At 39.9% G+C, this 15344-nt stretch overlaps 1 protein-coding gene and 1 pseudogene across 1 annotated transcript; both read left to right on the top strand.

Moving 5' to 3' along the window:
* LOC131367723 (olfactory receptor 52K1-like) lies at window positions 1-942 on the top strand. Its single transcript, XM_058413200.1, has one exon. It carries the CDS (start codon window positions 7-9, stop codon window positions 940-942), a length of 936 nt encoding a protein of 311 aa, XP_058269183.1. The 5' UTR covers window positions 1-6.
* Window positions 943-2884: 1942 nt separating this feature from the next.
* Window positions 2885-9391, top strand: LOC131367722 (olfactory receptor 52K1-like; annotated as a pseudogene).
* Window positions 9392-15344: the final 5953 nt, after the last annotated feature.

Below are 15344 nucleotides of genomic sequence, written 5' to 3'. Positions count from 1 at the left end.
CTTATCATGTTGGTTACAACACAAAATATTTCATTCACAACTTTTACATTGAATGGATTTCTTGCTTTCGGAGAATGGAGGCCCATTCTTTCCATTCCTTATCTCCTTATGTTTTTATTGTCTACAATTTCAAACTCTATTCTTATATATTTAATTATTTCTCAGAGGGCTTTGCACTCTCCTATGTGTATACTAATTGGTCTTATGGCAGTTGTAGACCTGTGTTTACCAATATTTTTTGTTCCAAATATGTTGCTTAATTTCTTATTCAACTGGAATGGAATTTCCCTTTTGGGCTGTTTGGTGCAAATGTTTTTCATTCATGTAGTTGGTACTTTTCAGTCTACTATACTGCTCTGGATGGCTCTGGATCGGTTCTTTGCTATATGTCGACCTCTTTATTACCACACACACATGGCAATGCCCAACTGTCTGAAGTTTATTGTTTTTCCAGTTATCAGAAATGTACTCTTAATTATGATGATTGTATCTTGGGCTGGAAAATTATCTTACTGTGTGACAAATGAGATAGATCACTGTTTTTGTGAACATATGGCATTGGTTCAGTTGGCTTGTGGAGATATTTCCATTAACAACATATTGGGGCTTTCATGCATTTTCCTTATAACAACAACTGATTTTTTTTTAATCATAGTGTCATATTTAATAATACTGTTTTATGTTATAAAAACTGGCAAAGGTAGTGCAAAGGCTATTAACACTTGTATAACACATATAATTGTTATGACAGTTACTGCTACCTTTGCCTTAATTGCATTTATGTCATACAGAATAAGAAATAACTTTTCTCCCTCAAACCGTGTCTTTCTAAGCACAATGTACTTGCTTTTTCCAAGTTGTTTCAACCCAATTATTTATGGAGTACGAAACAAAGAAATAAGAGAACAATTTTTAAAATTCATGTACCAAATTGTGTCTTAATAATGTCATTAAATTATTATTTTATGGCAGTTATTTAAGGATAGTTTTTTAGTTATACATTTTTTAATACCCACTGAAAAGATCAAGTTGCTATAGTGCTATATTATGTATTTGATATTTTGTTTACTTTACCTACAAATAAATAATCAAACAGTTTTGATAAGAAATTTTTTAAAGCACCAGATGCAGGGTCGGGTGCATACACTCATACTGCATTTCTATTTACTAATCTATGTATATAGCATAATATATAATAATTGAATGTGCTGTACTTTATTCAAGAACAAAGGTGCATGGCGGTGACACAGGGCTGGGAAACACAGGGCATGAAGCATGGGGGGCCTCTAGTGTATGACTGAAAAAAACAACAGCACAAATAAAATTAAATTATCATGCAGCTGAACCCTGAACATTATGGAGAAGGAATATAGCATTTTATACTGAGTTAAAGGTAAGCGTATTTAGTGTACTTTTGCTACACTTCCATTTTATAAATGTGGATTTGTAGTTAGCAGTGTTTCAAAACTTATGGTAATAGAGAATGACCCCAAAAATATTTTACAGGATAAGTAAATGCACAAATAATTTTGCACTATAGTTTTTTTCTGAGATTTTCCATGGAGTCAAGTCAAGGTAAGTACACAGAGGGGCTGTTTGGCATAAATACTCCTACCAGAAAACAAATTAAGCGCGATCATAAAACATCACAGTAAGCATGAGGTCCATAGTGACAAAAAGAATGAAAATTTAAATGTCTATGTTGCCCCTGTAAAATGTGTTGAGGATGGATAGTAGTATGTTTACCTTTTTCAGGTGTTGGACGAAATGCAAGATGCACTTCTTGAGCCGTTCAACAGGAATAGGACAAACATTTTAATATTTTAAAAGACATCATGACCAAAATGCCTGACTACTTGAAACATGGGGCTATACCTTCTCGATTTGAATGGACAGACCAAACATTTGCTGTCAGCTGAAATGTTTTTGATGAATTTAGAAAAGCCAGCCAGCTTCCTCATTTGTAACATGGAAGTCTAGAAAAAGTCTATTAGACCTAAAATTAGATCAATGACAGCTATGTGACATAGTCATTATAAGAAAAGCAAGTATGCATTAAGATTCTGTATTTATATTTTAATTATATTTCATGTTATAGACTAATTTAAGATAAATGTCAGGTGCAATCTGAATGCATTTCCTATCCTACCATTGTCTGGGGTTGCATTGCTAAGAGGTTAAAATTGAGTAAATTAATTCAATTAATTAACTGTCTTTCTGTTTGGATTGTTGTTGCTGTGGTGGCCAAAAGGTCAGCCTAAACTTCTGTTCAATTCAATTCAATTTTATTTGTATAGCGCTTTTAACAAAGAGCATTGTCTCAAAGCAGCTTTACATGAGAAACCACATAAGAAAACAACAAACATATGAACAGAAACAGACAGACAGTCCTAGATGTTATCCCAAGTGAGCAAGCCTGAGGTGACTGACATTACTCAGAAAACAGGACCCAGGTTTAACTCATTTGAAGTGCTTGTCCTTAATGTTGCACTCTCAGACAGGCATAAAAAATCCCTACTATCTCTTGCCCTGGCCACCGTGTATAGACCCCCGGGGCCCTACGGTGTTTTTCTTAATGAGTTTTCACATTTACTCTCAGATCTTTTGATCATTTTTGACAAAGTGTTAATTGTAGGAGACTTTAACATTCATGTAGATGATGATAATGATGCGTTAGGACTCGCATTTATAGATTTACTAAATTCCTTTGGGGTTAAACAAAACATTAATAGACCAACCCATCGTTTTAATCATACACTAGACTTAGTTATATCACATGGGACTGAAGTTCTACTTCTGGCTCACTAGGCATTTCTACTAATACATTATGCAACATTTGAAAGATCTGTAACAAGCAAGAGCAATAACATTGGGTTTACTTTGAATGAACACATATGCAACAACTCTTAACCTTATCATGTTGGTTACAACACAAAATATTTCATTCACAACTTTTACATTGAATGGATTTCTTGCTTTGGGAGAATGGAGGCCCATTCTTTCCATTCCTTATCTCCTTATGTTTTTATTGTCTACAATTTCAAACTCTATTCTTATATATTTAATTATTTCTCAAAGGGCTTTGCACTCTCCTATGTGTATACTAATTGGTCTTATGGCAGTTGTAGACCTGTGTTTACCAATATTTTTTGTTCCAAATATGTTGCTTAATTTCTTATTCAACTGGAATGGAATTTCCCTTTTGGGCTGTTTGGTGCAAATGTTTTTCATTCATGTAGTTGGTACTTTTCAGTCTACTATACTGCTCTGGATGGCTCTGGATCGGTTCTTTGCTATATGTCGACCTCTTTATTACCACACACACATGGCAATGCCCAACTGTCTGAAGTTTATTGTTTTTCCAGTTATCAAAAGAGTTAAACAAAACATTAATAGACCAACCCATCGTTTTAATCATACACTAGACTTAGTTATATCACATGGGACTGATGTGTCCGATATAACCGTTCTACCTCAAAGTGATGACATCACAGACCATCACCTCTTAATGTACACTCTACCTGTAGAACATATTAGACACGTCTCTCCACATTATAAACTTGGCAGAACTATAACCTCGACCACTAAAGACAGATTTACAAACAATCTGCCAGATCTGTCTCAACTTCTTACTAGACCCCGAAATGCAGATGCACTAGATGAAGTAACCAACAGCATAGGCAATATTTTTACCAGCACAAAAAAAAAAGGTCAGAGAAAAAACACCTGCACCATGGTACAATAGTCATACTCACGCCCTCAAGAGAGCAACCCGTAACCTCGAGTGAAAGTGGAGAAAAACCAAATTAGAAGTTTTTAGACTTCTAATAAAGAGTAGTATAAAGATAGTGTGTATAAAGTGCGTATAAAGATAGTCTGGACAACTATAGACAGGCTCTAAAAGCTGCTAGGGCTGAGCATCTGAGCAATCTGATTGACATAAACCAGAACAATCCCAGATTCTTATTTAGTACAGTAGCTAACAAAGCATCATATTTCTGGAGAGAGTATTTGAGCACAGTTTAGTAGTGAGGACTTTATGAATTTCTTCACTAAAAAAATTGATAGTACCAGGAACAAAATATTGGATGTTCAACCACTGACGGCATCCAGTGATCCAGACCAGCCTAAAGCTCCACATTTAAAGCTACAATGCTTTAACAGCATAGGGCAGGAAGAGCTAGTTAAACTTATCACCACAGCTAAACCAACAACGTGTTTGTTGGATCCAATTCCAACTAGATTGCTGAAAGAAGTGATACATGCAGCTGGAGAGCCTCTTCTTAATATTATTAACTCTTCGTTATTTCTAGGTCATGTCCCAAAATCTCTTAAGTTAGCAGTTATTAAGCCTCTTCTTAAGAAACCGAAACTGGACCCTGATGAAATATCAAATTACAGACCGATTTCAAACCTCCCGTTTATATCTAAAATATTAGAAAAGGTGGTGTCAGCCCAATTATGCTCCTTCCTACAGGAAAACAATATCCTTGAAGAATTTCAGTCAGGTTTTAGGCCCCATCATAGTACAGAAACTGCACTAATTACTAATGCACTAATGACTTGCTTTTAGCTTCGGACCAAGGCTGCATCTCCATTTTAGTCCTGCTTGATCTTAGTGCTGCATTCGACACTATAGATCATAATATTCTCATAGATCGCTTACAAAATCACATAGGTATGCAGGGACAGGCATTAAAATGGTTTAGATCCTACCTGTCTGATCGATACCACTTTGCAGATTTAAATGGAGAACTGTCCAGTGTAGTACCAGTGAAATACGGGGTCCCACAAGGGTCAGTTTTAGGACCTCTGCTTTTCTCAGTATACATGCTTCCATTGGGTGACATCATTAGAAGGCATGGGATTAGTTTCCATTGTTATGCCGATGATACCCAGTTATATATCTCATCAAAACCAGATGAAATATCTAATTGGTCTAGATTAACTGAGTGTGTTAAAGATATTAGAGATTGGATGACCGATAATTTCCTATTATTAAATTCTGACAAAATGGAGATATTACTTATTGGCCCAAAAAGTAGTACACAGAAGCTCTCACAATTCAGCTTGCACCTAGAAGGATGTTACTACTAGCTCAACAGTGAAAGACCTGGGTGTAATATTAGACAGCAACTTATCCTTTGAAAACCGTATTTACAATATCACAAAAACAGCCTTCTTCCATCTTAGAAATATTGCCAAGCTTAGGAACATTTTATCTGTATCTGATGCAGAAAAGCTAGTTCATGCATTCATGACCTCCAGACTGGACTACTGTAATGCATTACCAGGTGGTTGTCCTGCATCTTCAATAAACAAGCTACAGTTAGTCCAGAATGCAGCCACCAGTGTTCTTACCAGATCAAGAAAATATGATCATATAACCCCAATATTATCATCCCTGCACTGGCTACCTGTTAAGTTTTTAGAATTGACTATAAACTAGCTCTACTCACATACAAGGCTCTAATTGGTTTAGCTCCCACCTATCTATCCAGTCTTCTAACACGTTACAATCCACCACGCTCTTTAAGATCACAAAATTCCGGACTTCTAGTAGTTCCCAGAATATCAAAGTCCACAAAAGGGGGTAGAGCGTTTTTGTATTTAGCTCCAAAACTTTGGAATAGTCTTCCTGACTGTGTTCGGGGCTCAGACACAGTCTCCCAGTTTAAATGTAGACTAGAGACTTATCTCTTTAGCCAGGCATACATCTAACACTTCCCATAACCTTGCACTCCAGTACATCTGATTAAATGCACATTCAGCTAGTACTGCTAATATTATGAACAGCAGCTACGCTAATGCTGTTCCATTGTTTCCTTTCTTCTACCCATCCCGAGGCATACAGAGACTGTGCTGGCTCCAGTGGCATCCGGAGATGGACCAGCTCCAGCCGGGTTCTGCTTGTGAGGATTGGGATATTCAAGCAGTGCCATGGACAACAACCTCCTTATTGATCTACATAACACTATACACATGCTGTATCTACATCACACAATTGTCACCCAAATGAGGATGGGTTCCCTTTTGGTGTGGGAATTCTCCTGGGTATTCCCACACCAACTTGCACAAATATATCCTCTCTCATGTGAGTCTTGGGCCTGTAGTATACAGAACTCAGAAGTGAATTTATCCAATTGGTATCGCAAAGCCTTAACCAGTGATCCAGTACTTCCCCCTAGTCTATTGCAACTCAATCAGAAGCCAACTGGAAGGAATAAATGTACAGTGTCAATATCAGCTAATTTCTCCAGTGGACCTTTGAGACAGACCATTAATCCTCTCTGCTCCAGAGGCAACATATGATGTTTGATCCTATAGTTTGAGCACAATGCACTGGGATATATAAAGGAAACAATTTTAATGTACTGTAATGTATATGTGGATGTAACCAAAAGGTGTTGATCAAGGTAACCACAATTGTTTGGTCTCTGCTCAATTTTGAGACTTTACACTTCTTGGAGTCCCTTTTATGTTAAATAAAATCACACCTAAATTGAAAACGCATATGGCTACAGCTAGGAATATAAATTGGATTTACTATAAGTGTTTCACCTGAATCCTCAGTTCAATATTTAAAAGAGCCTAGAATATACTTTTCCTGGGATGCTGAGGAATGTGACCACACCCTGTGGTGTGCTTCTTTAAAATCATATTTACATTTACAGCATTTGGCACTCTTACCCTAAGCAACTCACATTTTATATAATTTTTTTTATATATAATTGCTGTTCTCTAACAAGGTGCTGGTGTTTGATCCATGAATCGACCAGTAAATTTTCTGGTTCAATTAGAATTGGTATTTAAACAGTCCTCTTCATCATGCTGTTCACATTTTGACATCATGAGACCAAGACGACAACTAACAATTGATCAACAGTACCTCGCCATTGCGAGGCTTCAAACAGGATGTTCTCAGAGGAAAGTGGCCACTGAGCTTAGAGTGTCACAGAGTGTCATCAGCAGGTTGCAACAGAGATACAAAGAGACTGGAAAAGTCACAGCAAGGCATAGAAGTGGACGTCCTTTGGCCACATCCCACGTTGATGACTGCTTCATTGTGAACAGTGCCCTGCGGAACCGGATGATGTATGCCACTCAGGCACATTTAAGGGAGGTGAGAGGCACCCAAGTGTCATGTCAGACCATTCGAAACCATTTACATCAGCGTGGTCTGCGTGCTAGACAACCTGCATGGGCCAGGGAGCATTTATGCTAGACGAGGAACCAGTGGGCCTCAGTGCTGTTCTCTGATGAAAGTCGATTCACGTTGAGCAGAAATGATGGCTGCCAACGATGTTGGAGACGTCAAGGAGAGCGCTATGCATCAGCCACTGAGCCTTTGGTGGTGGTGGTCTTACAGTCTGGGCAGGTGTGTCTACTCAATACAGAACTGCCCTACATCTTGTGACTGGTACAATGACAAGCCAATACTACCTGAATAACATCATTAATCCAGTCATTGTGCCCCTGCATGAACAACACAGGCCTAATTTCATCTTCATGGACGACAATGCTCCAGCTCATCAAGGTCGCATCATTAGGGAACGGCTGCTGGAGGCTGGGGTACCTCAAATGGAGTGGCCTGCACTTTCTCCAGACCTGAATCCCATAGAAAACCTATGGGATCAGCTGAGTCACCGTGTAGAGGCTCGTAACCCTGCACCCCAGGACCTCAATGACTTGAGGGCTGCCCTTCAAGAAGAGTGGAATGCCATGCCTCAGCAGGCAATAAGTCGACTCGTGAACCGCATGAGACGTCATTGTCAAGCTGTAGTTGATGGTCAAGGGCACATGACAAATTATTGAGACATATATCAATAAATTGTTTGAGATGAGGAAATCACCATTGCATGCTTCTACTTAAATGCCCTACTTTCATGATATAATATCACTGTAGCGTGAACTTTTTACATTTTCCATATGATTCTGTCCCTGACTGTGCTGCATCCACTCTGTTTCACATTTACCTTTCAACTGATCCAGGAGAGTCTTGGATGTTCTCTGTTTTCAACTTGATTGCTTCTCTTACTGCTGTGTCCATCAGAACATCCTAGGGTTTACAAAATATAGGGCGTCACAAATCCAACTTAACACCAAGCAGTGACACCTCTACTTAACACCTCTACTTTATTTGTATCCAAAACATATAGCCCTAACTCTTATCAAGCCCATTTATTTCTAGTACAGCTTGACATGACCCACCATCCCTCAAGATACAAGGACACACTGTGGCAACAGGGAAATGGTCGAGTGTCAGCCGTGGATGGACAGAGTATACATGCTGAAAAGGTAGGCAACCAGTGATTGTTCTCATGTGTTGTTACCAGGAGTGTGAGTTACCCACTGAACTAGAACTTGAGTTTGAACTTGAATGTGAGACAATTAGTGAATTGTTTGGTCTTTTTGCTATGTTATATATATGGGAAGTACATTGAAAAGCATTCTACAAATATAAGAAAACTGAAGTCATTTACTCATAAGTAAATGCTTTTTCATGTGGATCATCTTATGGCTGGATATCGAGGACAGGTTAAAACTCTTAACTGTCCCATGGCACATTTTTCTTGCCCAGGAATATGTGGCATGTACACAGGTAGTATGCATAAATGGTAGCTGGTGAATCCTCTGGCCACTCCAAAAGTGCAATAACAAGGTCCCTTTTGGAAGATTGGCATAGACCTCAACATGCCGTTAGAAAGGAATTCATATGCTAATTAGTTTCACTGAATGATGACTTGCCTTCTATTATGGGGGCAATTACAACAACAGCAACAATCAAGCTATGAGCCCTTAGTAGGGGATAAGATTTTTGGTTAATAAACAACAACAAAAACACTTGTCTTTATAATATATAGGACCTTGCCATTTAATTATGGCCATCGGCACTACAGGCATTGTTTAACTATACACTCTGTTAGGGACCAAAGCTCATTAGTGAAATAAGGCAAAGTTTTTAGTGATTAATTAGTGAACTTGTATGTGGGGCCTGGTTGGAACAGCTGGGATGTGGAGATATTCCATTAATAATGCATTAGGGCTTTTGGCTATTTTTCTTACAATAACTGCTGATTTTATTTTAATTACAATATCATATATAGTAATAATTTCTTCTATCCTGAGATCAGGCAAGGCCTGTTTAAAGGCTGTTAACACCTGCATTACTCATATAATAGTCATGACAGTTAGTCTGGCTTTTGCTTTAATGGCTTTTATGTCATACGGAATAAGAAACAACATTTCTCCCACTATCCGCATCTTCCTGAGTACAATGTACTTGCTTTTTCCAAGCTGTTTTAATCCAATTATTTATGGAGTAAAAACCAAAGAAATAAGAGAACAGTTTCTGAAATTCATGAACCATTTGAAAGTTTTTCCAAAGTAATCATATAATGTATATAGTATCATGTTAAATACCCTTTAAAACAACCAAGTTACTTTATGATAAAAGATCAATCTTGTCTTTTATAGAAATTTAAAAGGTTAAATAAAATAAGAATTTGAATAAATAAATAAACAAATGAAAATGCTTACAACTGAAGGTGAATTCAATTTCATGCAGTGGTTGTTGCATGTGGATTGATTGTAACACAGAAAAAGTTTCAGAACTTTTGTTGCAGTTTATATGGCACTGGACCACAGGTGATAAATAGCTAATGTGCAGTGCATCTTTTCAAACTGTTGCTTATGCATCATCAGAGGGCGACTAATGCTGGAAAAAGATGCTCGCTCCTGTAAACATACAGTTCACAAATGCCAATACCTGGCTAACGGTGTTCTAATTTTGATCTCATGGACTGCTGGCCACAGACATTGTATCTGTGACATTTTGATGATTCAAGCTTGTGCACTCCCAACAACAGGTGAATGCTCTATCCTCGGTTCTTGCTTATCAGATGAAGTATCAGTGAAACCATTACTGCATCCAAATATGGCTTGATTGCTGTTTGTTGGTTCAAAGGGCCTGAGATCTGAAGATATGCTGATATTCACATGCCAGACTCTTAAAATGCAAAACACTGAGCTTTTTCTACTGTTTTGCTCTGCCTGAGTGGGGAAAAATTCACAGGTATTCACTCATCAGGAGAGTTCAACTTCCCAGTCCTATCAGGACAGTGCTCCTATAACCAATAAAAAATATACTTATTTTAAAAATGTTTTATTAACTACTCAGAAACTTTTATCATGCAGGAAGAATGGGGGATAATTCCTGTGGGGGTACTGTGTTAATATATTTCTGTAAACTTTTGTTGAGCTCCCAATCTTTAGCTAGCATGCTACAGTTATGGTGTTGGTCATTAAATACATGCAACTGAAGTAAATTGTAAATAAATGAAATTGTCTGTATCTGGTAGCTGGTGAATATATATTAACTAGGTAGTTACACATCCAACTTACATATAGTTCCATCTTGATAAATGTTTATAAATATCACTATAACTGTCACTATGATTCTTGCTTAAAATTAATGCTAAATAATGTTTAGCACATGTGTTACATGTGTTATTCTGGTTTTTGATCTACATTGATTTACATTTACTGTAAATATAAGAATTTTGGCAGTTGCCTTATCCAGCACGATGTACAAACGTGCTTTGAAGTCTCTATCAATGAATACATAGCCCAGTGTCAGTACCTAACACTGATAATCGTGTTGGTCATACATTTCTTTAAGTTAGCAGATTAATAAAATTACTTAATTTTATATTTATATAATATTTAGGGCGCTTTTTAATAAATAATAATAATAATAATAATAATAATAATAATAATAACAATAATAATAATAATAATAACAATAATAATAATAATACTGGTGACTTATCTTAAGGTTTGGAATTCTTTAGTAGTAGCATGGCTTTTGTGTTTTCTCCAGGTTGTTTCTGCATAGTATGTCTGTTTTGGTCCAAATCATGATAGATATTTTAGAAATACACTTTCTGCTGGATTTCATTCACAGTTCATACAAAATCAGTACAACTCTTGAAACTAAACACCTAGTCTTGCTCAGTAAGAGGCATATTTTTTTAATAGGTCCAACATGCTCCTTCACAGCCCACACTCTAACTCTAGTTATAATGCATGAAAAAGCTGCCAAAGCAGTCATGTTCTGTATGTAACCCAGGTCCCTGAGAAATGAATGAGACGCTAAGTCATGGCTTGTTGCTATGGGAACACACCTTCTACGCCCGTTTCGAGCCATCCAATGACAACACAGAGTGTGCACACACACACACTGGGACCACATCTGGGACCAGATTCTCCCCTCCTACTGTATCATCATCTGCGGTACACAGAGCACTGAGGAAGATCAACCCCCACAAGGCAGCAGGGCCAGACAACATCCCTGGGCGGGCCCTCAGAGCTTGTGCTACGGAGCTGGCTGATGCACTCACTTCCATCTTCAACCTCTCCCTCAGTCAGAGTACGGTACCCACCTGCTTCAAGACCACAACCATCGTCCCCCTTCCCAAGAAGAGCCCCCCAACCTGCCTGAATGATTACAGACCAGTAGCACTTACTCCAATCATCATGAAGTGTTTTGAGAGAGTGGTGCTGACCAACACTCAGAGCAGTATACCGGACACATTAGACCCCCTGCAGTATGCATACTGGCCCAAAAGGTCCATCTCAGATGGAAACCTACATTAGGATGCTCTTTATCAACTACAGTTCTGCCTTCAACACGGTCATTCCCCATAAGCTCAACCACAAACTGTTCGCACTAGGACTACACCCCACGCTCTGCAACTGGCTTCTGAACTTTCTGACTGGCAGACCGCAGTCCTGTCAGGATTGGAAACAGAACCTCAGCCACCATCACAACAAACATTGGCACCCCACAGGGATGTGTTCTTAGTCCCATTCTCTACACACTGTTCACACATGACTGCATCGCATCCCACAAAGACAACATCATCCTGAAGTTTGCTGACTTGCTACACTTTGCTACACTGCAGTGATAGGACAGATCACTGTTGGGGACGAAGTGGCCTACAGGAGGGAGGTGGCCAGTCTTGTGATATGGTGTGAGGACAACAAACTCACCCTCAACACAGACAAGACAACCGAGATGATAGTGGACATAAGGAAGGAGAGGAGAACTCATCAGCCACTGTTCATCTGTTCATTTGAAGTGGAGAGGGTGAGCAGCTTTAAATACCTGAGGGTCTACCTCAGCGAGGACCTCACATGGACACGCAACACCACCGAGCTGGTTAAGAAGGCACAACAGCGGCTGTACTTCCTGAGAAGGCTGAGGAGCTTTGGCATGTCTATTAAGATTCTCAACAACTTCTACAGCTGTGTTATTGAGAGTGTCTTAACCAACTGCATCACCGTGTGGTATGGCAGCACTACTATGAGGGACCGCAAACATCTGCAGACCATTTATCATCGCAGAGTCCACAGGAGTGCTGCCTCCATTCTTAAAGACCCCACCCACCCCCAACATGGACTGTTCACACTCCTACCCTCAGGACGGAGGTACAGGAGAGTGAAATGCAGGACCTTCAGATTAAGGGACTCCTTCTTCCCCTCAGCAATTAGACTTTTAAACAGGTAGCCAGAGGACATAGTCTAGTTTCATCTATCTCATAGATCAGCTGAACTTGAAATTGCACCTCTTCATATTGCACATTTGTTAATATTACTGCTGTTATTATATCAAGGAGTTGCATCTCACTGCAAATTGTTAATGTTAATGCTACCTCTATAAATATCCACAGTTGCATTCAGTTCACACATTGTAAATGTTGCTGCTATTACCATCTACATCTGCTATTACCATGCAGTTGTATTCAATTTTTGCACATACTACAGTAATATTGTTTTGCACATAAGTAAATATTGTACACTTGCACATACATAGTCTATATCTAATTCCAGACCAAATAAAGGCATCTAGGTCATATTACAGCTTTTGCTTGTTAGAAGGACATATGAATGGATGCCTGGAGTGTGACAAGTGATGCAGCATCTTGCTTTCTTTTCAGGGAACCGGGTTACATATGTAACTTGGTGTTGTTCTCTTTCGAGGGAATTGAATGCTCTAAAAACACTATTAAGCGAAGCCCAAATGATAAAGCCAGTGGAGTGGCCCTCTAGTGGAGTGAGTCTTGAAGGCTATGACTATCTTTGTTGAGACCAGACTCTTTGTTGCAAAGCAAATAAAGAGTGAAGATGACTTATGCCAAGTGGTGGACATAGGCGTTAAGAGCCAGGACCAAGCACAATGGACAACTGGCTGCAGTGGGCACTTGGGGATGCATCCTTCCCCGGGATACAAAATAAACTAGACCATACCTGGAGTAAACTCCGAACAGGAGGGGGTGGTACCTTACCCCTTTTAGACATATCAAGGCTAAGAGGAAAGCTGTTTTTAGGGCCAGAAACATCTTAGAGGCCGACTCCATGGGCTCAAAGGGGGTTTCTTTCAGCAACTCTTGGACCACTGAGAGGTCCCAAGAGGGGAAATAAGGGGTCCCAGGGGGTGCCTCTAAAGGAGACTCCAAAGATAAGTATGTGACTTACAGCAATGGCTGCCATGTAAACTTTCAATGAGGAGGGTGTTAGACCCTCAGAGAGGTGCATCTGCAGGGATTGCAGCACTGTACCAACAGAGCAGTGAACTGGGTCCTGTTGGCACTGATTGCAGTAGAGGCAGAATAGCCTCCACTATAAAGGGTTCAGTCTCCTCATGGAGGGAGCTGTAGCATTCAATATGGTCACCACAACCTCGGCTGTGAGACCAGAGTCTATGAGCTGGTCCCCCTCTGGGTTCCATTTCTTGGAGCGGGGATGGAAAATTGCTCCTTGCATCTGAGAGAGGAGATCAGGTCTGCAAACCAAACTCGAGTGGGCCAGCATGGAGCCACCAGCAAAAGGCAAGCTCAATTTAGCTCAGTTAAAATTGGATGCAGAAAAATGGTTCGCTCTGGGCATAATGAGGAACCAACTGTAAAAACCGGAAGCTCTCTTTGAACGGGGAATGCATTCTATGGCCCCTTGTCAAGAAGTTCCAGCTGGAGGTACAAGGCTTGCTCTGTGCCAACAATAGTGTGTGACAGGCCTTGAAGAGAGAGGCAAACTGGATTCTGTACCCTTTCTGGTATCCGAAACCCACTTTGACATGTTTAGCAGAGGTTTCCACACTGCCAAATGGTCTGATAGAGGCACAAACCTCATTGTTTTCCCACTTCATCAGTGCCCTGAAACAATGTGCTGGCAGCGGCCATCCCATCCCTAAAAACTGTTGGGGAAGTCGGGGAGGGAATATGCTGGCATAACCCCAGAGTTTAAGCTCCCTTAAACCCTAGCCCTTGGGAATTTTAACCCCCTAAGTTTGAGCCACCAATGCCTCTCTGTGGCAACTAATGCAGCCATGAAATGGCCAATGGCATGGGCCATCTGCTTTGTGGCATGCAGGGCCAAGTCTGTGTCTCAGCAGAGCTCTGAACATGCATTGACATTGAGTTTGCAGTCCAGGTCTTTAAGCAGATCAGCCTGGTATGCTTGCAAAACTGCTATGGTGTTCGGGGCTGCTTGTCCCACTGCATGTAGGTGTTTGAGGAAGTGCCACATTCATTTTGTTTGAGGAGGGAACCCTAGGAAGTGCCACATTCCTGTGCTCACTGAGGTCCACAACTGCTGAATAATTGTCGGAAGCTGGAGTAAACATGTGAGCAGAGCTCCAAAAAAGGCGAGAACAATTGGCCAGAGAAGAACAAGCTGGCTTCCACCCTGGAAGAGGATGCTGCAACAAAACATTTACCCTATGACAACTGCTCGAAGAACGCATCAGGTGCGGAAGAAGGCTTGTTGCTGTGTTCATCGATTTCGCAGCTGCATTCGATAGTGTCTATTGTCCTGCACTTTGGAAAACACTATCCGTGGAGGACATACCAGAGAAAATAATACATGTTCTACAACAAATGTACGAGGGATCAGGAAGCTGCATCCCTGTCAATGGAGAAATGTCTAAAGTGTTCTAAGTACGCACAGGTGTGAGACAAGGTTGCGTGGCGTCACCTGCTTTACAACGTTGTTGTCGATGCTATAATGAGAAAAGTGTTTGCCAACCACTGGAGAGATGAATTTGGTATCAAGAGAGAAGCTTACCCGTATGATTTAACCATCAATGCCGAGAAAATAAGGTGCTCAAGACAGATGGCTCACAAGTGACAGCAGCCTTCGGATATCTCTCAACATTGCTACCAAACTATGCATATCGATCATTAATACTGTTGGTGCTGTTATATAGCACAAAATCATGGACGTTGCTGCAGGCAGACTTGGAAAAGCTTGAAGTCTTTCAAATGCAGTGCTGGTGTTGAATG

The sequence above is a fragment of the Hemibagrus wyckioides genome, linkage group LG17 (assembly GCF_019097595.1).
Source record: "Hemibagrus wyckioides isolate EC202008001 linkage group LG17, SWU_Hwy_1.0, whole genome shotgun sequence".
NCBI lineage: Eukaryota > Metazoa > Chordata > Actinopteri > Siluriformes > Bagridae > Hemibagrus > Hemibagrus wyckioides.
This window is presented reverse-complemented; position numbering and strand designations above follow the sequence as displayed.

Coding starts and splice junctions, on each gene's coding strand:
- LOC131367723 (XM_058413200.1), top strand. CDS start 7: ATGTTGGTTACAACACAAAATATTTCATTCACAACTTTTACATTGAAT.